The 25,924-nt window shown below is 57.0% G+C and overlaps 1 protein-coding gene across 5 annotated transcripts; it reads right to left on the minus strand.

Annotated features, from left to right (window-relative positions):
- Positions 1–2,976: 2,976 nt before the first annotated feature.
- Positions 2,977–24,244, minus strand: TTLL10 (tubulin tyrosine ligase like 10). 5 transcript variants are annotated; one of them, XM_055261611.2, is made up of 16 exons: positions 24,228–24,244; positions 23,904–24,009; positions 23,736–23,801; positions 19,619–20,050; positions 19,187–19,263; positions 18,606–18,903; positions 18,345–18,463; positions 18,086–18,215; positions 17,044–17,118; positions 16,406–16,491; positions 15,785–15,956; positions 14,744–14,915; positions 13,920–14,060; positions 4,225–4,341; positions 3,749–3,842; positions 2,977–3,496 (listed from the first exon to the last, which is right to left on the minus strand). In XM_055261611.2, exons 2-16 carry the CDS (start codon positions 23,981–23,983, stop codon positions 3,087–3,089), a joined length of 2,469 nt encoding a protein of 822 aa, XP_055117586.1. In that variant the 5' UTR covers positions 23,984–24,009; positions 24,228–24,244; the 3' UTR covers positions 2,977–3,086. The 5 variants fall into 5 exon arrangements, with proteins under 5 accessions (XP_055117586.1, XP_055117588.1, XP_055117587.1 ...); XM_055261613.2 differs by lacking the exons at positions 19,187–19,263; positions 24,228–24,244 and having other exon boundaries at positions 13,920–14,114; positions 18,606–18,732; positions 18,814–18,903; positions 19,623–20,050; positions 23,904–24,033; XM_055261612.2 differs by lacking the exons at positions 19,187–19,263; positions 24,228–24,244 and having other exon boundaries at positions 13,920–14,114; positions 19,623–20,050; positions 23,904–24,033.
- Between the last annotated feature and the right edge of the window lie 1,680 nt (positions 24,245–25,924).

Raw genomic sequence — 25,924 nt, forward strand, 5'->3', positions numbered from 1 at the left:
GACACCTATGGCGGGGGACCCTTCGCAGACAGAGCTGGACGCAGCCTTTCCCAGCCCGAGGACAGGTGGGGGGGTCCTTGAGGGACAGGTGGCCCCCGGCTGCCCCAGCTGCTGGGATCTGTGCCCACTGACCAGGACCTGGGTCATCACTGCTGTCCCCTCCGATGCTGGGCTGAGCTCTGAGGACAGGACAGGAGAGGGCTAGCTCCTCTCGGCCGGTGACCGTCATGGGAGGCGGTGGCGCCTGGCGTCGGGGAGGAAGCAGACCCTCGCCTCTCACAAATCTCATCTTCCCGGAAACCAGGAATTGGGGGGTCTTTCCGGAATTGGTAATTCAGTTGTCTGGTCCCCATCTTAAAGACACACCCAGGGGAGAGAGGCTGAGGGGGCGGGGGCACAGGGGGCCCCATGGACACACAGACCTCGAGTTCTCCGGGGTCCGAGGTCTCTTTAGCTGAAACAGACACGCAGGCCCACTGGCCCTCAGCAGACCCCAGGCCCCAGCTGCTGGTGAGGGTCTGTGCTGGCCAGGCCCCACAATGGAGGCTGTGGGGATGGAGGGTGTGTGGCTGTACCTGGGTCCTAGTCGGGGGCAGCTTAATCCCCCACACCTTCCCCTTGAGTCCCCTACCTGGCAGCAGGACCCAGGACTCACCTGTGGAAGAGACAGGGGGAGAGGGAGGTGTGGGGGGGCGTCAGCTGTCAGGAGCCTCCACCTTGGGTCCCAGGCTCCAGCTTGGCGCCGTCTGCAGGAAGCGCCCAGACCCTGCCTGAACTTCTCGTGTCCCTGAGGGGTTCTGATGCCTTTCCTGTGGCCCCTGGCTGGTCACTTCACTTGAATATTGGGGAGCACCTTGTACTGCCAGATACTCAGGCGCCCACAGTCCCCCTCTCCCTGGTGGTCCATGCCGTTCTGGCCTCGCAGACAAGTGCTTATGGGCTGGGCGGCAGGGATGTGGGTTACTCCTGGCTTCTCTGGAAACCTTGTTTATTCATTGACTTTTGGGCTCTTTGGGGCACCAAGGACTCCTGAGCAGGATCTGGGTCCTCAGCTTAGGTCTTTGGGGGGCCCTGGTTTGCGGGAGGTGGGGCTCGGTCACGACAGGGCAGGCCACCGCCAGCGTGCAACCTCCTCATGGGTTCTGGCGGTGACACATCCAATCGGGGCCCAGGGGCAGCAAAGGCTTCGTTGTCCCCTCGGGCTCAGGTGACCTCTGCTGACATCGTGGGGCCCCTGAGCCCGGGGGTGTAACCCCACCCACCACAGGGAGGGGAGCTGGACAGTTCCAATGTCACCAAGGGACGTAGTCCTGACCTGGGATCATGGCGCGACACAGCACCAGGCATGTGGGGCAGAGCCGAGGGCAGAGGCCGGAGGGCACAGGGGCCCCAGGGGCATCAGGGTAGCAAGAGCAGAGGGCAGCGTCGGGAGGACCCCGAGGTGATGTGGCCGTTAGTGGCCTTGGAAGCTGGCAGGCAACGTGGCCCTGACCCCTAAGAGCAGTTGTGGATTTACCAAGTCCTGGGTGCTTGGCCAGCCATGGAGGCTTCACCCCTCCCAGGCCGCTCCTGCTTCACCCCTCCCTGGCCTCGGTGGGCTGCAGAACAGGCCGCTGCTGCCTTTGGCCCCCAGAGGGTCCAGCAGACCTGCTGGGAGGGGACTGGGGACCCCATCACAATGACAGGTGTGTTCCCAGCCCTTCACCTGGGAACACCCACTCCAGGCCCCAGCCGAAGGACCATGTTGGTGGGGGCTGCCCCTGGCCTGGGGTGGTTCCTCACTGGTGCTGAGACCTGGGGCCTCCTTTGGCCTTGTGGGCCCCAGTTCCCTCTATCCCACCTTCTCCTCTCCCTGGCGCCCTGGCTGTGCCCCACCTGCTGTGCTGGCCAGAGACCACAGCCGATGGTGCCTTCTAGTGGTGCTGGGGCGGCCGAGTCCCAGGGAATGGAGCTGCCGTCCCCGTGGAGCGCAGGGTGGCCACGGGGCCAAGGCAGACTCTGCTGGCCCCTCAGTCCCCTGTGGCTGCAGAGCAGGGCAGGAGGAGGGACCGGCGACTTGGCCGTGACCGTGTGGAGTCGGGGGCAGGGCATGACGGGGGTGGGCCTGGGGGCAGGGCCCCCCAATCCTCAGGTCTCGACTTGGGGGCACAGAGGCCTTGAGCCAGCCATTGGGAAGAGGCCTATATACTTTAGCTCTCTGGGTGGGAGGTGGCTGAGGGGGTGGGTAGTGTGGACGCCTCAGAGGCCCTGGGCCGCCAGAGCACTCCTCGGAAACCCCCAGGCCCACGGGGAACAGAACCATTGGTGGCCACACAGGGCTGACCAGGGCCTGGCCAGTGGGCTTAGCATGTCTTCCGTGGGACCCTCTTGTTGGGGCCAGCTGCTCTGTGCCCCTCACCCCTGGCTAAGTCCTGGGGCCACTGCAGGAAGGTTGGGGGCTCAGGGAGCTGGAGCGCCAGGCCTGGGGCTTGAAGGCCCAGGAAGGTTCTGTGCCGGGCGGGCTGGGGCGAGCTCTGTGGGTGCCCACGGCAGCAATCCTGGGCTCAAGGGGGTCCTCCTTTGGAGCTCCAGAGGGGTCAGACCCTTCCTGGGGACGCCAGGCAATGGCGGATCATAGGCCAGGCTGTGGGGGCCGTGGGGGCCGTGGGGTCACAGGGCTGCAGGAGGGTCCAGGTGCTGAGGGGCAAAGGGTGGTGGGCGGGAGCCCAGAATGGGGCAGCCCGGGAGGGAGCATAGACCAGCCGTGGGGAATCCCCCTCCCTCAGGACAGCCCCCCAGGACTGGGCCCAGCTGTGGAGACCCCCTCCCTCAGCACAGTCTCCCCAGGGACAGGGCCCAGCCATGGACTGGGGGCTAGTGGGGCCTGGAGAAGTCCCAGGGGAGTATCTTTCAGGCCAGTGCTGGCGTGGTGGGGGGCAACCCTGGTGGGCATGGGCTCAGGGGCGCTCAGGTGACACGACTGCTGCAGAGACCGTGTTTGTAACAAAGTAGGCTTTATAGGTCCCTGAGGGCAGGCAGCGCGGCTGGGGCGTGGGGCGCGGGGTACGGGGCATAGGGCGCGGGGCGTGGGGCGTGGGTGGCCGCCCCTAGGACCTTGCGTTCTCGGGCTCCTCGCGTTCCTCCTTGGCTGTCCCCGGGGAAGGCTCTTGCGCTGGGTGCCTGTCGCCTGCGCCCAACTGCTCCATGCCCGGGGCCTGGGGCTCCCCATCGTGGGTGCTGTCCAGGTCGGGGCTGGGCGGCCGGGGACGCTGCAGCACCAAGGGAGGTGGCGCAGGCCTGCGGGCGCCCGGCTGGTCTGGGGCATGCGACGTGGGTGGCCCGGAGGACTTGGCCTGGCGGGTCGGCGGGGGCAGCTGGCGGCGGAGGCTGCAGGAGCCCCCCAGGCGCGGCCACAGGTCAGCCTCACCATTGTGCAGGAGCACGAAGCGGCGCTGGGACAGCAGAGGCAGCATCTTCTGGCCGCGCAGGCTCTTCTGGAAGGTCTCGAGCACCAGGTCTGGTGCAGGTGGGGGAGAGAGGGTGAGTGGGGGGCAGAGGCTGGGGCTGGAGGGGGTGGGGAGGGTGTGAGGGGTGGGACCCAGGTGGGCTGAGGTGTGGGGAAGGTTGGGGCAGGGGGCGGTGCTGCCACACAGGCCCTTGGGAGGTGGAAGAGCCCCATCTGTGGGGGTCTGAACTTGGGAAGAGGGCGGGTGGGCATTCAGGACTGGGCAGGCTGTGGGGGTGTGCGGTGGGGGCTTGGAGGGCTCACCCAGGGTCTCGATGACCACACCTGGGATGACCTCCTTCAAGACCTCGCAGTTGGTGTGCAGGGCTGGGTTAGAATTCATCTCCAGCAGCCATACCTGCCCCAGATGCCAGTCAGCCCCTCCCCAGCCCGAGCCCACTGGGCCGGCAGGAGGCAGAGGCCGAGGCCCTGGTCCTCATTCAGACAGATGGCTCTGGGAGATTGCTTCCTTTCTATAGCCTCGCTCCCCTGTTTGTCCACTGAAGCTCTGAGGGTCTGAAGCTCTGGCCTGAGGGGGCTGCTCTGAGGAGGGGGTGCAGTTCCATCCCAGGTGCATAGGAGATGAGCCTCATGGATACACCCGTCCCCAGGGCTGCATGCAGGCAGGGTGGGGGCTGACTGCAGAGTCTGCCTGGGGCCTGCCAGTGTGGTCAGGGTGTGCAGATGGCCCCTGCCTCCTTGCATCTGTCTACCATGCCCCCCGCCGCCCAGGACAGCACCTTGAAGTTGTCATCGATCAGGAAGTCACAGCCAATGAGGTCAAAGTAACCCAGCTTGCAGTCCAGCTTGGGCTTGGCGGCCAGAAAGCAGTGGGCCATGATCTGCTGCATCCGCTTCTGCAGGGAGGCAGGGAGGCATCCTGGCTGCGGCCTGTAGGCCCTGATCACACCCCAGGTCTGAACAGCCACAGCCACATCCCCCACCTGCACTCCCGTCTGAACCCGCACCTGTACAGCCACACCTGCCCACACGTTTGTGCACTCAGCATCACAGGCTCACAGCCAGAAACTCACTCAACAAACTCCTGCAGCTCCTGTCCTGTGTCAGGCACTGGAGATACAAGAGTGAGGAAAACTCACAGGAAATCTCTGCCCTTGAGCAGTTTGTCACAGCAGACGAGACGGATAGCAAATGGGATACATAAAATCTCGAATCTTGGTGAGAACCGTGAATTATGTTGTATTTTAATGTGCTCTGGTTTCATCCTCTACTCCCCAGCTCGGTGGTTGCCTCAAAAAAACAACAGCGTGCATCCCCAGAACTGGAGATAGCAAGAGACCTCATTTATAAAAAAAAATTGTCATTATTTGTTTTCTTATGTCTAGTGGTTCCTTGGAAGATCCCACTTGAAAGGACTAACAGAAAGTGTGAGGGCCGGGCACGTGGCTCACACTTGTAATCCCAGCGCTGTGGGAGGCCGAGGCAGGAGGATCACCAGGCCCCAGGTGGTCAGTTTGAGACCAGCCTGGCCAACATGGTGAAACCCCATCTCTACTAAAAATACACAAATTGGCTGGGCGCGTGGCTCACACCTGTAGTCCTAGCACTTTGGGAGGCTGAGGCAGGAGGATTGCTTGAGCTCAGGAGTCTGAGATCAGCCTGGGCAATATAGGGAGACGTTGTCTCTACCAAAAAATTAGCAAAATTAGCTAAGCTTGGTGGTGTATGCCTGTAGTCCCACCTACTTGGGAGGCTGAGGTGGGAGGACTGCTTGAGCCCAAGAGGCAGAGGCTGTGGTGAGCTGAGATTGTGCCACTGCACTGTAGCCTGGGTGACACAGTGAGACTGCCTAAAAAGAAGTAGTATGATGATGATGTCTTATCAAGTAATAGAGAATATCGGTGAAGAGAGAAAAATTATAAAAGAGAATCAAATAGAAATTCTGAAGTTTAAAAGTAGAACAAATAAAAAATTCACTAGAAGGGCTCAACAGCAGATTTGAGTTGTTTGCAGATAGAGGCCAATTGGGATTATTTAGTCTGAGGAACAGAAAGAAAAAGGAGGCCAGGCACAGTGGCTTCACACCTGTAATCCCAGCACTTTGGAAGGCCAAGGCAGGTGATCACTTGAGGACAGGAGTTTTAGACCAGCCTGGCCAACATGGTGAAACCTCATCTCTACTAGAAATACAAAAATTAGCCAGATGTGGTGGTGCGTGCCTGTAGTCCCAGCTACTTGGGAGGCTGGTAGGCCAGAGGATCGCTTGAGCCCAGAAGGAGGAGGCTGCAGTGAGCTGAGATTGCACCACTGCACTTCATCTTGGGTGACAGAGACCCTGTCTCAAAACAAAAAAAAGAAAGAGAGAGAGAGAGGGAAGAAAAATAAAGCCTCAGAGACCTGTGGGTGGGACACTGTCAAATGGACCAACATATGCATAATGGAAGTCCCAGAAGGAGAGAAGAGAAAGGAGCAGAAACAATATTTGAAAAAATAATGGCAGAAAACTTCCCAGTTTAATGAAAAACAATCTACACATTCAAGAAGCTCAATGAACTCAAAGTAGGATAAACTCAGAGATCCACCACCTCAACAGCAAACTTCCAAAAGACAGAGAATGTCGAAATCAGCAGGAGAGAAGCAGCTCGTTATGTACGAGGCATCCACAGAAGGATGAACAGCCAGTTTCTCACTGGAGGTCGTGAGGGCAGGCAGTGGGATGGCATATTCAAATTACCAAAAGTAAAAATACTGTTGACCAAAAATTCTACATCTAGCAAAAGCTGCTTCAAAAATGCAGGGGAGATTAAGACATTCCCAAATAAACAAAAACAGAGGTAGACTTGCCCTAACGTCCTTCAGGCTGAAATGAAAAGACACTAGACAGTAACTGGAACTCACAGGAGGAAATAAAGAGCCCCAGAAAAAGTCACTGTGTAATTAAACATGAGACAGCATACATGTATTTTTTGCATGTGATTGTTTTGTCCTAAAAGACAACTGTATACAACAATAATTATGAATCCATGTTGACGGACACAAATATACTGAGAGCTGTAATTTGTGACAACAGCATAAGAGAGGGGTGAGGCTGTGTAGGAGGAGTGTTTTTGTATACTTTTGAAATTAACTTGGTATTAATAAAAACTGAATTGTTTATTTTAAAACATTTTTTATTTTAGAAACAGAGTCTTGTTCTGTCGCCTAGGCTGGGGTAATGTGGTTTGATGGTGGCTCACTGAAGCCTCGACCTCCTGGGCTCAAGTAATCCTCCCATCTCAGCCCCCCGAATAGCTAGGACTGCAGGTGCACACTCCCATGCTGAGCTAATTTTGTTTTTTAGAGATGGGGTCTCACTATGTTGCCCAGGCTGCTTTCAAATGCCTGGCCTCATATGATCTTCTTGCCTCAGCCTCCCAAAGCACTGGGATTACAGGCATAAGCCACCACACTCACCCTAATTGTAGTAAATTAAGATACATTATTAATGGTAATCCTCAGGACAACCACTAAAATAACTCAAAAACATATAGTAAAAGAAATGACAAGGTAATTAAAATGCTACACTAAGCCAGGTGTGGCGGCTCATGCCTATAATCCCAGCACCCTGGGAAGCTGAGGTGGGTGGATCACCTGAGGTCAGCAGTTTGAGACCAGCCTGGCCAACGTAGTGAAACTCTGTCTCTACTAAAAATACAAAAAATTAGCCGGGTGTGGTGGCATGCGCCTGTAATCCCATAGGGAGGCTGAGGCAAGAGAACCGCGAATCCAGGAGGCAGAGGCTGCAGTGAGCCGAGATCGCGCCGTTGCACTCCAGCCTGGGCAACAAGAGCAAAACTCCATTTCAAAAAAAAAAAGCTACACTAGAAAATATCTCTCTAAAACAATAGGAGGCAGTAATGGAGAAATTGAGGAACAAAAAATGACATAAGACAGAAAACAAATAACAAAATAGCATATGTAAATCCTACCTTATCAGTAATTATTATTATTATTATTTTTTAAGATGGAGTCTCCCTCTGTCTCCCAGGCTGGAGTGCAGTGGCGCAATCTCAGCTCACTGCAAGCTCTGCCTGCCGGGTTCACGCCATTCTCCTGCCTCAGCCTCCAGAGTAGCTGGGACTACAGGCGCCCGCCACCACGCCCGGCTAATTTCTTGTATTTTTTAGTAGAGACAGGGTTTCACCGTGTTAGCCAGGATGGTCTCGATCTCCTGACCTCGTGATCCACCCACCTCGGCCTCCCAAAGTGCTGGGATTACAGGCATGAGCCACCGTGCCCGGCCCCTTATCAGTAATTATACTAAATGTAAGTGAATTAAACTTTCCAATTAATAGACATTGACACAGTTTGTTAAAAAAACATGATATACCATCTACAAAAGATACTTTAGTTTCAGAGACAAAAATAGGTGGAAAGTAAAGGGATGGAAAAAGATGTACCACGCACATGGTAACCAAAGTAGAACTGGAGTGTCCTCATTGATATCAACTGGAGTGTCCACACTCATATCAACTGGAGTGTCCTCACTGATATCAACTGGAGTGTCTACACTCCTATCAACTGGAGTGTCCACACTCATATCAACTGGAGTGTCCTCACTGATATCAACTGGAGTGTCTACACTGATATCGACTGGAGTGTCTACACTCCTATCAACTGGAGTGTCCACACTCATATCAACTGGAGTGTCCTCACTGATATCAACTGGAGTGTCTACACTCCTATCAACTGGAGTGTCTACACTGATATCGACTGGAGTGTCTACACTCATATCGACTGGAGTGTCTACACTCATATCACAGAAAATAGATTTTACACAAAAATTATTACTGCAGAGTAAAAGAAAATTTTTATAACAATAAACCAAGAAGATCTAATAATCATAAACATACACGAACGCAACAACAGAGCCTCAAAATATACAAAGCAAAAAACTGACAGATCTGAAGGGAGAAGTAGACAACTGAATATCCCACTTTCAATACAGAGACAGAAGATTAACGAGTAAATAGAAGACTTGAACAACATTATAAACCAAACAGACCTAACAGACATGTTGGGAGCAGGACCCCCCCAGAATCTGGCCATAAACTGGCCCCAAGACTGGCCATAAACAAAATCTCTGCAGCACTGTGACATGTTCATAATGGCCCTAACACCCATGCTCGGAGGTTGTGGGTTGACGGGAATGAGGGCAAGGAACACCTGGCCCACCCAGGGTCGAAAACCGCTGAAAGGCATTCTTAAGCCACAAACAACAGCATGAGCAATCTGTGTCTTAAGGGCGTGTTCCCGCTGCAGTTAACTAGCCCAACCTATTCTTTAATTTGGCCTATCCCTTTGTTTCCCGTAAGGGATACTTTTAGTTAATTTAATATCTATAGAAACAATGCTAATGACTGGTTTGCTGTTAATAAATATGTGGGTAAATCTCTGTTCAGGGCACTCAGCTCTGAAGGCTGAGACCCGATTTCCCACTTCACACCTCTATATTTCTTTTTTTCTTTTTTTTTTTTTTTTTTTTTTTGAGACGGAGTCTTGCTCTGTCACCCAGGCTGGAGTGCAGTGGCGGGATCTCAGCTCACTGCAAGCTCCGCCTCCCGGGTTCATGCCATTCTCCTGCCTCAGCCTCTCCAAGTAGCTGGGACTACAGGCGCCCGCCACCGCGCCCGGCTAATTTTTTGTATTTTTAGTAGAGACGGGGTTTCACCGTGGTCTCGATCTCCTGACCTCATGATCCGCCCGCCTCGGCCTCCCAAAGTGCTGGGATTACAAGCGTGAGCCACCGCGCCCGGCCCACACCTCTATATTTCTGTGTGTGTGTCTTTAATTCCTCTAGTGCCGCTGGGTTAGGGTCTCCCTGACCGAGCTGGTCTTGGCACAGACATCTACAGAACACTTCACCCAAAAGCAAGATACACCTCCTTCTTGTGGTGTGCACATGGATATTCTCCAGGATAGACCATATGCTGGGACATAAACAAGTTTCAAGTGTTTTTTGTTTTTGTTTTTTAATGATCCACTTAATGAATAGTAAGTTTGTTGTTTTTTTAAAGATGGGGTTTTGCTGTGTTGCCCAGGCTGGACTCAAACTCCTTGGCTTAAGCAATGCTTCCATCGCCTCCTGAGTAGCTGGGATTACAGGTATGTGCCAACACACCAGTTCCAATAATTTTTCAATAATTTTTAAAGGGTTGAAATTATAAAGTATGTTCTCTGACACAATGGAATGAAATTAGAAGTCAATAACAGAAGGAAAATTGGAAAAATCACAAATATGTGGAAATTAAATAACAGGCCCTTAAGCAACCAATGGGTCAAAGAAAAGCTCACACAGGAAATGTAAAAATACTTTGCGGCCGAGCATCGTGGCTCATGCCTATAATCCCAGCACTTTGGGAGGCCGAGGCAGGTGGATCACCTGAGGTCAGGAGTTCAAGACCAGCCTGGCCAACATGGTGAAACCCCGTCTCTACTAATAATACAAACAAAATTAGCCAGGTGTGGTGGCAGGTGCCTGTAATCCCAGCTACTCGGGAGGCTGAGGCAGGAGAATTGCTTGAACCCAGGAGGCGGAGGTTGCAGTGAGCCAAGATTGCGCCATTACACTCCAGCCTAGGTGACAAGAGTGAAACTCCATCTCAAATAAAATAAAATATAAAAATAAAAATACTTTGAGACAAATGAAAATGAAGACAACACACAAAATCTTATGGATGCAGCAAAAGTGGTGGTCAGAGGAAAATGTATAGCACTAAGCACCTACCTTAAGCAAGAAGAAAAAACTGAAATCATAACCTAACTTTGACCTTAAGAAATTAGAAAAAGAGAGTTTGAGACCAGCCTGGCCAGCATGGTGAAACCCCGTCTCCACTAGAAATACAAAAAAATTAGCCGGGAGTGGTGGCACGTGCCTACAGTCCCAGCTACTCGGGAAGCTGAGGCAGGAGAATCACTTGAACCTGGGAGGCAGAGGTTGCAGTGAGCTGAGATTGCCCCACTGCACTCCAGCCTGGGCAACAGAACGAGACTCTGTCTTAAAAAAAAATTTTTTTTTTCAATGGACTTTTTCCCCAGAAATGGAAAAGCCAATCTTAAAATTCATATGGAATTGTGGAATTGTAAGGGGCCCCTGAATAGCCAAAATAATCTTGAAAAAGAACAATATTGAAAGACTCACATATCCCAATTTCAGGACTTACTACAAAGCTACAGCAATCAAAACCATGTGGTACTGGTATAAAGACAGACATATACACTAATGGAATGGAACTGAGAGTCCAAAAATAAACACTTGCAGCTCTGGTCAATTGGTTTTTGATACTATGCCAGGACCATTCCATGGGGGAAAGAATAGTCTCTTCAACAAATGATGCTGGGACAACTGGATAGCCACATGCAAGAGAATGTTGTTGGATCCCTAACTCACACCATACACAAAAATTAACTGGAAATGGATCCAAGACCTAAATGTAAGAGCTAAAACTATAACATTTTAGAAAGAAACATAAGTGTAATTTTCACACTGCTGGATTTGGCAATTTTTTTTTTTTTGAGATGGAGTCTTGCTCTATCACCCAGGCTGGAGTGCAGAAGTGCGATCTCCACTCACTGCAACCTCTGCCTCCCGGGTTCAAGTGATTCTCCTGCCTCAGCCTCTTGAGTAGCTGGGACTACAGGTGCATGCCACCACACCCAGCTAAATTTTGTATTTTTAGTAGAGATGGGGTTTCTCCACATTGGCCAGGCTGGTCTCAGACTCCTGACCTCAGGTGATCCACCTGCCTCAGCCTCCCAAAGTGCAATGGATTTTTATTTTTTTATTTTAATTTTTTGAGAAGGAGTCTTGCTCTGTTGCCCAGGCTACAGTGCAGTGGCACGATCTTGGCTCACAGCTATCTCCACCTCCCGGGTTCAAGCAATTCTCTCTCAGCCTCCCAAGTAGCTGGGACTGCAAGCACCTGCCACCACGCCTGGCTAATTTTCATATTTTTAGTAAAGATGGGGTTTCACTATATTGGTCAGGCTGGTCTTGAACCCCTGACCTCAGGTGAACTACCAACCATGGCCTCCCAAAGTGCTGAGATTACAGGCGTGAGTCACCGCTCCTGGCACAATGGATTTTTAGATATGATACTAAAAGCGTGAGTAACCAAAGGAAAAAAATGGATAAATTGGATTTCATCTGAACTAAAAGCTTTTGTGATCAAAGGACATTATCAAGAAAGTGAAAAGACAGCCACAATATTCAATAAAAATATTGGCAAATCATATGTCTGATAAAGGCCTAGTGTTCAGAATATGTAAAGAACTTTTGGCCAGGCGTGGCGGCTCACGCCTGTCATCCCAGCACTTTGGGAGGCCGAGGCGGGCAGATCACGAGATCAGGAGATCGACACCATCCTGGCTAACACGGTGAAACCCCGTCTCTACTAAAAATACAAAAAATTAGCCGGGCGTGGTGGCGGGCACCTGTAGTCCCAGCTACTCGGGAGGCTGAGGCAGGAGAATGGCGTGAACCCGGGAGGCGGAGCTTGCAGTGAGCCGAGAATCGCGCCACTGCACTCCAGCCTGGACGACAGAGCAAGACTCTGTCTCAAAAAAAAAACAAAACAAAACAAAACAAAAACTTTCACAACTGGACAATAAAGAACAGCCACAGCGTTTGAATAGACATTTCTCTAAAGAATATACATGGCTGGCCAGTGAACACATGCAGTTATTTGTCATTAGCAAAATGGAAATCAAACCCACAATGAGATATCCCTGCACACCGACTGGATGGTGATTCTTTAAGAAAGAAAAGAAAATAACAAGTGTTGGCAAGATCTGGAGAAACTGGAAAAGTGATTCCTGGTTCCTCAGAAAGTTAAGTGTGTTACCCTGTGACCCCATGACTCCATTCCTGGGTATTTTCCCAGGAGCCCTGAAAATATATATTCATACAAACATTTTTCTGTGAATATTTATAGCAGCATTATTCATCATAGCTCAATAATAAAACTCAGTGTCCACCAGCTGATGACAAAATATCGTCCATCCATGTGACAGAATGTTGTATGAAAGGGTTACATGGCTGGGCGCAGTGGCTCACGCCTGTAATCCCAGCACTTTGGGAGGCCAAAGCAGGTGGATCACCTGAGGTCAGGAGATCAAGACCAGCCTGACCAACATGGCAAAACCTTGTCTCTACTATAAATACAAAAATTAGCCAGGCATGGTGGCGGGTGCTTGTAGTCGCAGCTACTTCGGAGGCTGAGAGAGAAGAATTGCTTGAATCCGGGAGGTGGAGGTTGCAGTGAGCTGAGATTGTGCCACTGCACTCCAGCCTGGGCAACACAGTGAGACTGTCTCAAAAAAAAAAAAAAAAAAAAAGGAAAGAAAAGAAAAGGATACGTGGACTATGTGGATGAACCCTGAAAACACCACGCTAAGAGAAAGGAGACAGGAGAGAGAGAAGGTCCATCAGCGGCGGCCAGGAATGGCCGGCAATGTAGCTGTGACGGCTGATGAGCAGTTTCTTTTTTGGGGTGATGAAATGTTCTGGAATTGGTGGTGATAATTGCACAACTTTTGAAATACTTAAAGCCACTGAACTGCACACTTTAAGATAGTGAATTTTATGTTCTGTGAATTATCGCAATTAAGAGAGAGTTTGGGAGATGTGAGGAAAGTAACCGGAGGCTCCTCTGAGCGCCGCCGTCCCAGCCACAGTGACATGCGCCTGTGGGTGAGGAAGGACGGTGTCTGGCTGCTGCTTCCGGGGCCTGGCCAGGGTGACCAAGACAGATAAGAGTCCTTCGGCCAAGCCCCGTTTTAATCCCAGTTTCACACCGCGCTGCTCAAGGGCCTTTGCTGCCAGGGTTGTTTGAAGTACCCCCACAGGTACCCCACGGAAAGGAACCCTGCAAAATTAGGACACCCCACCGCACATGGCCCTTAGCTAGGGAGAGTCCGGGCCTGCATGGGCAGCTGCTGCTGCCCCAGGACACCTGGCCCAGGGGCTACTGTCGGCCCTGCCTGCCAAGTGGAGGATGTGAAAGGAACAAAGACTCTTCACATGGTGGCTGTCACTGAAGCCGAGCTGTCCCCTGACCCTACAGCGAGGCTGCTCGGATGGACCCATGCCGACAGACCCCTGGCTGTCCCCTGACCCTACAGCGAGGCTGCCCACGGGACCCATGATGACAGACCCCCGGCTGTCCCCTGACCCTACAGCGAGGCTGCTCAGAGGCACCTGTGCCGACAGACCCCCGGCTGGGCTTTCCGTCCGGGCCTTTACTGGCTGCTGGGGACAGGCACTACCAGCTAAGTGAGCAGAGATGCTGGAAGGGTTTGGTTCCACACGGTCAGGTCACACTTCAGCACAGCCCCCCACGCATGCCAGGGACATCTGTGTGCCTGGTGCCCGGCCTGGCCATAGCCCCCGCCCCGAGGGATCTCACCCCCAGACTGGAGGGCACAGTGGACGCACCGTGAGGGTGGTGAAGACCCAGTCCTTGGGGAGGCCCTGGGCCTTCCAGAACGTGTCATTGATGTGGCAGTTGAGGCGTTCCATGCTCCACACCGTGCCCTCCTTCAGCAGCATGTACAGAGGACTCTTCTTCTGCATGAACTGGGGGCACACGGTGCCTGGAGACCGGCTCCCAGAGTGTCCAGAGGGCCGGTCCTCACGGGGGTCCCCAAGAGAACATCCCCCTAACCCAGAAGGCCTGTTCTCTGGGGGTCCCCTGAGACGGCCTCCCCCTAAACTTGCTTCCCCGGCCCCACCATGACCTGCCTGCAAAGACCCTCCCACAAACACCTTCATCCACTGAGACCCCCTTCAGCCATGAGGACCCCACAGATCTTCACAGAAGGCCCCTACTCTGGACTCTCCCATGAAGACTCTTCCCCAGAAACCTCTGCCCACAGGGCCCTCCTCTGACGCCTCAGAATCCCCTTGGTTCCCATGCCCACCCACACCCCATCCTCAGAAAACTCAGCTGCGGCTTGGGAGCCAGGCTGCACAGTGGGGGCTACAGGGCTCTGAGCCCTTTCGCCGGCTAACGGACTCCCTGCCACGCCCTTCTTCTGACGTGGCCAAAAGAGGGAGGTGAGAGGCAGTGCTGACTGCTGGTGGGGGCAGCCCAGGCTACTTCCAAGCCTGAGACACCTCCCGGCCTGGGCCACCTCCCGGCCTGGGCCACCTCCAGGCATCTGTAGCTGCACCCCCTCTGCATCCCCTAGCAGTGAGAACCTCCCTCTAATCTCATCCCAAGGCTGCAGGGAGGGCCCTCATCCATGGCAGACTCTTACCTGGTTGGTCAAGTGGCCGCTGAGGTCGCTGGAATGCGGGTCGTAGAGGCTAAGGGTGAGGCGGGCATAGCCGTGGCCGAAGAAGATCATGTAGGGTGTGGTGCAGGCGATGAGCAGGTAGGAGCGCACGTCAAACTTTCTCCCATCCAGCAGCAGTGGGTTCTGGATGTACCTGGGGACACCATGTCGGGGCTGCTGGGCTGAGTCACGGGGCCAGCCTGGCCTGCGTCCCCTCACACCCCACCCCGGGCCTGGGCCATTTCCTCAGCGCCCTGCCTCTGTCCCAGGTGTGACCTCCAGGGAAAGGGGGCATTTCTGGGCATGAATATGTCAGGGGAATTGGGAGGAAGGGCCTGGCACCCTGATTGGTGCCCCAGGGCATAACTGCAGTAGGAGCCTGGAGGGCTGCCTGGAGGAGGGGAGCATGAAGGTGGCTTTGGAGAGGAAGGGAAGGAGTGTGCCAGGCGGGCAGCAGGGGGGCACGCTAGGCAGAGGGAGGGCGCCAGGCGGAGAGAGCACGCCAGGTGGAGGGACGCGAGGGAGGAGCCGATGGAAGCTGGGGACGGTGGACGGCAGCTGTGGCCAGAGTGAGGCTCTACGAGGGTCGGGGGTGAGGTCGACAGGCCTAAATCTTCAGCCTCCTGCAGCCACGGGGCTTTCTGGAGGAAGCCTTCCCACTCAGGGAAGGAGTGGTCAGCTTGGCCATAGGCCTGAGGGCTGCAGCTGGCTGGCTGGGCTGGGGAGTAGGGGGGCTGGCAGCCGGGAGGCCACCCAGGCCAGGCCACCTGCAGGGCAGAGGGGGCCCCAGCTGAAGGACAAACTGACCAACCCCTCAACCCTGGATCCTGTGTCTGTGACCGCGGCCTGGTGTGACCCCTCCCCTCTGCTGGCTACACGGGGGCCCGGCTGTGGTCTGCATAGGGGCTGGTGGTGCGGCTGCCTTCCACGGCCAAGGGCTCCTCGGCGGCCCTGCCGACCGCACCAGTGGGGCCCGGGTCAGCCGGCCCAGACCCTCACCCCTCCGGGCACCCGCGGCCGCACCTCTGCACCACCCGCGCCTGAGGTCCCCGGAACGGCGTCTTGTGGTGGATGGGGTCGTCCTCCATGCTTCGGGTCTTGGCCTGCAGGGCGGCAACTTCCTCCTGGTTCCGGAGCAGGAAGATGCCTTTGCCCTGGTTGGAGGCTGTGGGCTTGCAGATCCATATCTGGGTTTCTGCAGAGAGCGCGGCCTGAGCCCCTGCCCCCGCCCCCACCTAGCCCCGCCCCCAACCCGGCCACGCCCCTCCTAAGGCCCGACCAAGACCCGCCCCTCCAGGCTGGGACCCTCGTCCCGGCCATTCCAACCTTGGCCACGCGCTAACCACACGCCTGGCCCCTGCCCGTGCCTCGACCACGCTCACCCGGACCAAGCTCCAGCCCTGGCCCCAGTGCCCTCATACCCCAACCTCCACGAAGGCCAGACCCTCCCCTTTCCAACTCCTCAGTCCCCACCCAGACCAGGCCCAGCCCTGGCCCCTTCCTGACCACCTCGTCTCGTCCCAGCCCCACGCAGCCCCTCGCAGCCCCTCCAGACCCAGCCCTGCCCTCATCAACCCCCGCCTTGGTCCAGCCCTGACCCTGTCTCCCCAGGGCCAGCCTGGTGTCCGGCCAGCAGCCTCTCACCATCAAACAAGGTGAAAAAGGCCTCTCTCTCGTGTTTGAGGTCCAGGCGGTAGGTCTCTGGGAAAAATTCTTCCATTCTCAGGACCCTGCAGGGCAGGGAGGCAGGAGGATGAGCTGCTGTCCCTTCGCCCCAGGCTGGGTGGGCGGTTTGAGGCCCAGCCTGTGGCCCAGCAGGAGGGAGCGTGGGCACTGGCACCTGGCGCCCGCGGCCGTTCTCCTTGTAGGGACTCTGCGTTTCCTGCCCCTTTGCAGCCCCCGCCACGGGCTGTGCTGCTGGCTGCGTCCTTCTGGCTGCTGACCCCCACCCAGGCCCCTCCCGCTGGCTGCTTTTTCCCTCACAGTTGCTCTCCCGGCTGGCACCGTCTCAGCCATTTGTGAGCCACCAGCTCACGGCAGTGTCTCATGGCTGGATGGGCAGAGAGCGTGGCCTGAGCCCCTGGCCCCGCCCCAGCTCTGTGTGCACGGGTGGGGGGGGGGGCGGTCAGCGTGGATCTCTGCCTGGCCTAGCTGAACCTCTGACTCTAGCTTGTGATTTTCCTTTGTGTGGGACCCCCGCCCCGCTTTCTCCTTTTCAGACGACACCAGGTTTAGGTCTGAACTTCGGTCTGAAGGGCCCCTCACAGCTGGGCTGAGTCTACCTCTGTGGCCTGAGGTGTCCTGGGCTTGTCCACGGGAGGTCCTCCAGGGTGGGCACTGCTGCGTCCTTTTCCAACCTGCAGCCCAGGGGACAGAGGGCCTGGACTGAGGGGCCAGCTCATGGTGCTTGGAGCGGGTGGGGACTGGGGGATGGGGCATGGGTGGTGAGTGGGCAGACACGTGAGTTTTGGTGGAAGGAGGTGGCTGGGTGGACGGTGGTGCCTGGGGGAAACGGCTGTGTTGCTCTAGAAACTGCTCTGGAAGTGGACGCTGGACATAGTGTAAAGCTGGCGTCACGGGCAACCAGGGGCGAGGGGTGCAGATGGAGGCAGCTGCGGTTGGCTGGGCGGGTGCTTGGTGCAAAAATGTCTGGGCCAAATGAAGTGCGGGGGGGATAAGTGGGTCCATAGAAGGGCAGTGGGTGGGGCTGGCAGCAGGAGGACGAAGTCGCTAGGATGGATGGCCCAGACTTGGGTGAGCGATGGACGGCCTCACTAAGGGCACCGACGGGTGACAGTGGGCACGGTGTGGGATTTTGGATGGATGGGTGTTTGGGGTGAAGGCAGATTGACAGGTGGGTTATACCTGGGTGGGTTTGTGAGATGGACGGGTGGGTGGGTGTCAGGCCCAGTGGGTTGGGGATGTGTGGGATCTTCCCTGTTCAGCCACGGGGAAGAGGGTGGGCTTATGGGACAGGTGTTTGGCCCTTTAAAGGACAGGTGGAAGATGGAGGCAGGTGCTGACAGGTGGGGGCTGGGGCCAGCCTGGGAGCCCAGGTGGGCAGGGGCAGGGACGGGCGGAGGGGCAGGGGCAAGGGCAAGGGAAAGGGCAGGGGTGGGTGCAGGGGCAGGGGCAGGGGCTGGAGCCAGCCTGGGAGCCTGGGTGGCCAGGCGCAGGGGCAAGGGCAGGGGCGGGCACAGGGGTAGGAGCAAGGGGAGGGGCGGGTGCAGGGGCAGGGACAGGGACTGGAGCCAGCCTGGGAGCCTGGGTGGTCAGGCGCAGGGGCAAGGGCAGGGGCGGGCGCAGGGGCAGGGGCAGACTCACCTGGCCTGGGCCCCCCCCGGCGCCTTGCTGGCCTTGCTCATGGCCCGTGCCCGTCCCCGAAGGGTGCTCAGCAGCCCGATCTTGGTGGTGAGGAGCTTGTTGTTGGGAAGCTGGTACAGCAGCTGCTCTCCTGGAGGTCAGAGGCCAGGGCTCTTGTGGAGGGAGCACAGGACCTCGGTCCCCACCCCTCCAACCTGCCCCGTGCTCCGGCCCAGGAGGCCCCTGCAGGCTGCCCGCCCGTGGTGGCGGCTCCCGCTACCTTCCCGGAAGCTGCCATAGCTGTCTCGGCTCTTGACCTCACACCACTTCAGCGTGTAGTCGTCCCGGCGGCTGTCCTGGATGCGCTGCCAGCCCTTGCTTTTGCAGTAGGAGCTGATACTGCGAGGGGTGGGGGCGGGGGTGACCTGAGGGCCGAGGCAAGGGGTTGGGGATGGCGGGCGGCCAGCGGAGGCCGGGCCGGGCCCCGGGAGCAGGCGGTGGGTATTCAGCGGGACCAGGGCCGCCCAGGGCTGCTACTCACATTGTGGCCCCGTTGCTGCCTCCAATGTAGAAGAAGGGCCCTGGCCGGGTGCTGTGGGGCGATGGCTTCCCCCTGCCAGGCAGGAGCCCCTCCAGGAGGGCAGCTGAGGGCCCGGCGGCGCTTGAGTCTGCAGGCGGGTGGCTGGTCAGGAGCCCAGGGGGTCTGGGCGTGGCAGAGGCTCTTTCTGCCCCCTCCAGGTCCGGCCCACAGTGCCCACCTGCGTGGTGGTCTGGCTGGCTTGACTGACACAGGAGTCCCTCCTCCTGGCTGCTCCCCATTGGCCTCTCATGGGCTGGGCCTGTGAACGGGGTGGGGTCCCACTGGGGTGGCTACGGGAGCCGCCCACTCAGCCTGGACATGGCTCCCAGCCCATTTCTCCAAGACCCTGGACAATCCCCCTGGCCGGTCTGGGGCTCAAGTTCAGTCCGAGGTCTGACCCCACCAGGCGGCCTGGGGACTGCTTACACCTGGGGAGGGGCCGTGACCACCGTCCAGGGCCAGCCTTCCCACTGGCAGGTTCCAGGTGGGGGTGGGAAGCTCGGAGCAGGGGGCAGGGAGGTCGCCCCTCCAACCCTCCTCACCAACAGGGCAGTGGCCTGGTGCAGGGCAGGGGCTGGGCTGTGAGGCCGGTGCTGGGTGCAGACGTGACGCAGGGATGGTCCCAGGAGGGCAGGGGTCACAATGTCCATGATGATGTCATGGGTGACCCAAGGGGCCATTGTCAGGCCAGGAGACGAGGGGCTGCCCTTCCGGGGGCAGGCAGTGCTGCCCATGGCTGCCCATGGGGGTGGTGCCAGCCAGGTGGAACCCTGGGCCGTGGAGTGCGGCAGCTCCCCTCTGTGCATGCAGAGCCTGGCGCCCACAGCTAGCCCCTCTCTCGGAGCAGCGGGGCATGGCCGTGTGTGGGTCCTGCCCCTGCCCCATGAGACTGACTGACTTTCTTGGGGATGGGGCACCTGTCCCAGGGAGGCCTTGGCCTCGGAGAGGTAGGAGGCAACCCAGGGCTGCTCTATTCACCTGGGACTCGAGCCCGAGGCCTCCGCTGGACCCTTGGCCTCTTGCCCCTCTTGGAGCCGGCTTGGGTCCCAGTGGGCGGTCTCCGGTGGTGGACGAACTGCGTGCAGCTGTGGGCCATTGGGCGGGGGGCGCCAGGGCGAGGGCCCTGCAGGGAAGATGCCGCTCTGACCCTCCTGTGGGAACTCCGGGCGGCCCGAGGCCCCAGTGCTTGGATGGAGCAGGCAGTCAGGCCCACCCTGCCCAGGAAAGGGCGCCTCCCAGGGCCGTGGGCTTGAGCCTCTGCGTGTGGCTGGCTCCCGTCTCCGTGGCAGCTGTGGGGCCTGGCGCCGTGTGGGGGCGAGGCTGTCTCTGCACCCTGTCTCTGCCGGGCACGTCCTCCCCGGCCGGAGCTGCTCCGCAGGCGTGGCTGAGCTCGGCCTGGGTGCCAGCTGGAAGGAGGGGCAGCGTCAGGCCTGCTGGGTGGGGCGCCTGCCTGAAGAGTGGAGGGTGGGAGGGCTCCCTGGCCTGAGCAGGGGTCTCCTCTGTCTCTGCTGCTGACCCTGGAGCCCAGTTGTGGGCTGTGTGCCGCCTCCTGGTACCTGCCATCAGGGTTCCTCTGCGGCCACCCCTGGGCGCCAGGCCTGACCCCCAGGACACTGTCCCCAGCAACACCTTCCCATGTTGCAACTTAGGAACTTCTCAGGAATTTTCAGCCAGTCCCTGGACAGATCTTTCTACCTCTGTCTCCAGCGACAAACCCATCCTGGGGCCGCTTGGGAGGTGAGGGCTTTTTTTTCCTGAGATGGAGCTTCATTCTTGTCGCCCCGGCTGTGGTGCAATGGGGCGATCTCGGTTCACTGCAGCCTCCGCCTCCCAGGTTCAAGCAATTCTCCTGCCTCAGCCTCCCAGGTAGCTGGGACTACATGTGCCCGCCACCACGCCTGGCTAACTTTTTGGATTTTTAGTAGAGATGGGTTTTCTCCGTGTTGGTCAGGCTGGTCTCAAACTCCCAACCTCAGGTGATCCACCTGCCTCGGCCTCCGAAAGTGCTGGGATTACAGGTGTGAGCCACTGCACCCAGCTTAGGTGAGGACTTTCAAGGGTTTGAAGGAACTCGCCCAGGAAACGGGAGCACACGGCAGTGTCGGGCAGAGGCTTCGGAAGCTCTGAGGCTGGAGAAGGCTGGGGTAGGCCTGAGGCTCCAGGCTGGGAGCAGAGCTCTCCAAAGGCAGCCCCTGCAGCTGATCTGACCTGCAGAGGCGGCGGCACCGCTTTTGCCCACACGAGGCCTTTGTGTCTGCCCCTCCCTGCCCTGCCTGAGTGACAGGAGGGAAGGAGACAATGAGGAAGCCCAGGGGCCGGGGAAGGTGGGGAAACCAAGGCAGCCGTCCGCACAGTGACCCAGCTGGGTGGCGCCACTGGGGCCCGTCCTCAGGGAGGAGCAGAACACAGGCTGGGCCCCGCACCTGTGGCCAGGAGAGCCTCACGCCCTCTTCCTAGGGTGGGCTGGGCAAGAATGGAAGAAGTCAGGAGCCCTGAGACCCCCTCCCCACCCAGAACAGGAGGACTTTTGGAAGAGGCTGGACCCTGTGCTGGCACGGAGCAGGTGCGTGCGAGACTCTGCATTAAATGGGAGACCTCAGCTCCTTCTCATGGGTTCTCAGCACCCAGGAGTCCTGCTGGGGAAGGGGATCCTCTAAAGTACTGACTCCCAGCCAAAGGGGCTGCCCAGGCCCAACAGGCATCATCAGAGGGACTCCCAGGTGTGAACAAGAGTGACACACAGACGGCCGGGCACGGTGGCTCATGCCTGTAATCCCAGCACTTTGGGAGGCCGAGGCGGGCGGATCACAAGGTCAGGAGATTGAGACCATCCTGGCTAACACAGTGAAACCTTGTCTGTACTAAAAATGCAGAAAATTAGCTGGGTGTGGTGGCAGGCGCCTGTAGTCACAGCTACTCGGGAGGCTGAGGCAGGCGAATAGCTCGAACCCGGGAGGTGGAGCTTGCAGTGAGCTGAGATCACGCCACTGCACTCCAGCCTGGGCGACAGAGCAAGACTCCATCTCAAAAAAAAAAAGAGTGACACACAGACACATCTACACACACACACTCACAGACACAGACACACCTACACACAGACGCACAGACACATCTACAGACATGCACACAGACACCTGTACACATGCACAGACACCTGCAGACACCTACAGACACGTCTATACACACACACACACACACACAGACACCCACACACACACAGACACTGACACACACAGACATGCAGACACACAGACGCACAGACACGCAGACGCACACAGACACGCAGACGCACACAGAGGAAGAGGAAAGGGGAGAAACAGGGAAACAAACCCGCCTGGAAAAGGCTGGGGTGGTGGAGGCAGGACCCCTCAGAGAGCCGCATGCTTTTAAAGCAAAGGCACAGAGAATACAAAAGAGCCGGTGGGAATTAAAAATGCAACACCAGGGTTGGGATTTAAGTCAAGGAAATTGCCCAGAAGGGAACCCTGGGGATGGGGCTGTGGGTGTGAAGCTGAGGTGCTGCGCAGCAGGGTCACCGTGGAGCCCCAGGCCACCGAGGCCACTAGCAGCCCTCCAGCCTTCCTGGGGACACACAGGGCTGGAACCCGCCCAGGAGGCTCCCAGCCGGGAATTCCAGGAATTCCATACCTGGCCTACCAGGTGTGGAGGTGGGAAAAGGTGTAGAGGTGGGAAAAGGTGAGGAGACATCCGTCTCTCCGGGAAGCCTGGAAGACTCACAGGAGTGAGGTGTCAGGGAAAAGATGCAGCAGCTGTGAGCTTGCAGCTGACCTGATGACTGTGTGCCCCAGCCTCTCCAGCTGCACAGCATCAGTCTCTCCAGCTGCACAGCGGCTGGGAGCAGCAGCCTCGCAGGGTTGCTGCAAAGATGGAGTTTCCACATGTAATGTCAGGACAGCACCCACTACACACTGCGAGGTCCACAGGGCTATGGTGATGGTGATTGTGTGGGTGAGGGGGAGGCAGAGAGCTCAGGGACGGCTCAGGATAGGCGGGAACACAAGCACATGTGAAAAGCAAGGCGATCGCCAACTCTGAGGAAAACAAATGGGCGCGACCCGGGGAGGCCGGGCAGCTCTGCCCTAAACATCATTCGTGCCGGGATGATATGGACAGGGCAGCGTGTGGAAGACAAGCCCCTTTCACCGTCCACGGGGAATTTCTGCACTGGAAGCTCCAGAAGCAGCAGCATCAGGTGCTTTTTGGAAACAGGCAGTTAGAAAGTGGAAGCAGAGCACCCACACCCCCACCCAGGAAACTGCCTCCGTCTCTTCTGCTGCAGAAGCAGCAGCTGGAAGAGGCGGCCAGGTGCTGATTTCATTGTAAGCCTGAGGCCTCCTTTGGGCTTTTCTAACTTTGTGTCCTTACTGTGCTCACAAATAACTAAATAAGTTGTGAGCTGTTATTTCTTGTCATTGAAATTAAAGGTTTTTTTTTTCTTTTTTTGAGATGAAGTCTTGCTCTGTCACCCAGGCTGGAGTGCAATGGCGCAATCTCGGCTCACTGTAACCTCTGCCTCCCAGGTTCAAACAATTCTCCTGCCTCAGCCTCCTGAGTAGCTGGGATTACAGTTGCCTGCCGCCACGCCTGGCTAATTTTTGTATTTTTAGTAGAGACAGGGTTTCTCCATGTTGACCAGGCTGGTCTCAAACTCCTGACCTTGTGATCCACCCACCTCGGCCTCCCAAAGTGCTGGGATTACAGGTGTGAGCCACCGCCCCTGGACTGAAATCAAAGGTTCCTTAAGCGGCTGCCCACTGTGTGTGTGGTGAACCTGGGGCCTGAACGCAAGTGGGACGCAGACTCCCAAGTGTCGGAGGCCGCTGGCTCCACACGCCTGTCGATCTAGCAAATGCTCTTTGGAGTCTCTGACGGACGCGATTCTAAATCCAGAAGGAAAGCGTCTCACTCTGAGATGCTGACCGACACGTCCTTTATAGTGGTGGGACTCGGAAAACAGGTGACGCCTGGGGTGGAGGACGGTCGTGATGTCCCTCGATGGGGACATGGTGTAAAGGTGGCGTGGAAACTCGGTTCACGACCTTACGATAAATTGTAAAATAATCGTTTTACCTGGTGAGACGAAAAGACCGGCAGGAGACGGCACCCCGGTAGGATGAACAGAAGAGACTTTTAAACCTGAAGAAATCGTCCGAAAAGCGACCACACGTTAGTGTACTGCTGCGAGTTCTCCCCCCAGAATCCAAGCTTGGCCACCTGGGGCCCTAGGAAGGTACTGACATTTTTCGAAGAGCTGGTGCCTCCCTGCCGGAGGCCGCTGTCAGAGGATGCATGACCTGTGGTCTCAAGCAGCGGTCCATCCAGGACTTGCTCTGTGGAGGCAGACCTGGTCCCAGGCCACAGAGCTCGTCCCAGGGCTGCCCAGCCCTCCCACTCCACCCGGTATACACGCAGTTTCCTGGCCTGGCCTGGGCCCGAGCCTCTGGCACGGTGGCGCTAGGGTCTGGGACCCGCAGAGCAGGCTCAGCCTGGCCCCACCCTACCCGATCCCTGTCCAGTCCCCTCCCCAGCCTCCTTCTTTCCTGGGCAGCCTCCCGAGGGGACCTGCAGGCAGGGCGTAGGAGGGCGGGGCTGAGCCCACTGGACCCCGTCTGGTGGCCGCCGGCGCCTCTTACCTGCCCTGCCCACAAGGTCCTGGGAGCCTGGGCCAGGAAACAACAGTTGTGACCTGGCAACCGTCTCCTGGCAACCGCCGCCCAGCCGGAACCCAGAGGTGAGCGTGGGTTTTCGGAGGATCAGGAGGGGCTGCTGAGCTGCGGGGCCCGCCCGGGAAGCCGGGCTGGGGGCTGAGGCTGGAGAAGGGGTCTCATGGGCACAGCTGCCTCCCAGTCACTGCTGGGCCTGAGCCCTGGTCTCTGCCCCTCCGCCCGGCCCTCCCAGGATGGTCCCTGAGCCGTCTGTCAGGCCCCACCCATGCTCAGCCCCCTAGGACCTGGCCTGGGCCGGGCTCCGCGTGCACCCTGGTGATGTTGGCCGGATACACGGCTCTGGCCTAGGCCAGGCTCCGCGTGCACCCTGGTGATGTTGGCCGGATACACGGCTGCCAATCCCTGAGCATTCTCTGTGCTTCACGTGGTCAGGTCCCTATTCTCACTCCACAGCCCAGGACGAGGTGCCGCTGTGCCCCCCTCTGCAAACAGGAACCGGGGGCTTCGCAAAGTGAGTGCCCCCCAGAGGCGGACTCACATCTGTCAGTCCAAACTGCACCATTCTGTAAGCCCCTCGCTGTGTCACAGACCTCGGCCAAAGTGAAGCATTCCGCAGGCGTTTGGGCCGTGAGGAACAGCCTGCCTGACACCTGACTTGAACACTGCTGGGAAAAACGCCGAGGAACATCACGATTACCTTCTGCGGGAACAAAGGCCAAACAAACGGCCTCATCATGAAGCCGTGCGGCCCGGGCCGCTCCCACCCATATCTATAGGCACCCCAGCCCGTAGGTGGCCGTGGGCTCTGGCATCAAGCTGGTCCCCGCCTCCGCAGGTGTTTGCAATGTACCTGTGTTGCTGTAAAGCAGCCCTTTCTCTATCTCTGTGTGTCTTTAACCCTCACCTTCTCTCTCTCTTTTTTCTATATACGAAGTCTCACTCTGTTGCCCAGGCTGGAGTGCAATGGTACGGTCTTGGCTCACCGCAACCTCCGCCTCCCAGGATCAAGCGATTCTCCTGCCTCAGCCTCCCGAGTAGCTGGGATTACAGGCGTGCGCCACAGTGCCCGGCTAATTTTTGTATTTTTATTATTAATTTTATTTTTTATTATTTTATTTTATATTTTATATATTTATTATTTTATATCTTATTTTACATATTATTATAATTTTTTATTATTATTAATTTTAGGGGGTTTCACCATGTTGGCCAGGCTGGTCTCGAACTCCTGACCTCAGGTGATCTGCCTGCCTGGGCCTCCCAAAGTGCTGGGATTACAGGCGTGAGCCACCGCGCCTGGCCTGCCCTTGCCTTCTCTTTGAAATACCTAATGATACCAGGTCTGGGAGTCCTGGGCTCCTGGCATAACCCCTAGCACGGTCTGATCCCCTCTGCCTCAAACCCTGAGCCTCCAGCCACATGTCCCCTACCCATCCGTGTCCTTCAGAGCTTTGTGTGGGTCACAAGGGCCTCTCTGCTTAGGGTCCCCTTGCAGGGGGCTGGTGGTGTCCCCAAAAGAAAACCACATCCTAGCCCTGAAACCTCAAATGTGACTTTATTTAGAAGAAGGGGCTTTGCAGGTGGGGTTACGTC

The sequence above is a fragment of the Symphalangus syndactylus genome, chromosome 22 (genome assembly GCF_028878055.3).
Source record: "Symphalangus syndactylus isolate Jambi chromosome 22, NHGRI_mSymSyn1-v2.1_pri, whole genome shotgun sequence".
NCBI classification, from domain to species: domain Eukaryota; kingdom Metazoa; phylum Chordata; class Mammalia; order Primates; family Hylobatidae; genus Symphalangus; species Symphalangus syndactylus.

Excerpts from the sequence above, each read along its gene's own strand:
- TTLL10 (XM_055261611.2), bottom strand. The coding sequence starts at position 23,983 with ATGGACCGCTGCTTGAGACCACAGGTCATGCATCCTCTGACAGCGGCC. Across the intron at positions 23,802-23,903 it reads GCACCAGCTCTTCGAAAAAT|GTTTAAAAGTCTCTTCTGTT; the intron begins GTCAGTACCTTC and ends CGATTTCTTCAG. Across the intron at positions 15,957-16,405 it reads CTTTTTCACCTTGTTTGATG|AAACCCAGATATGGATCTGC; the intron begins GTGAGAGGCTGC and ends CGCTCTCTGCAG.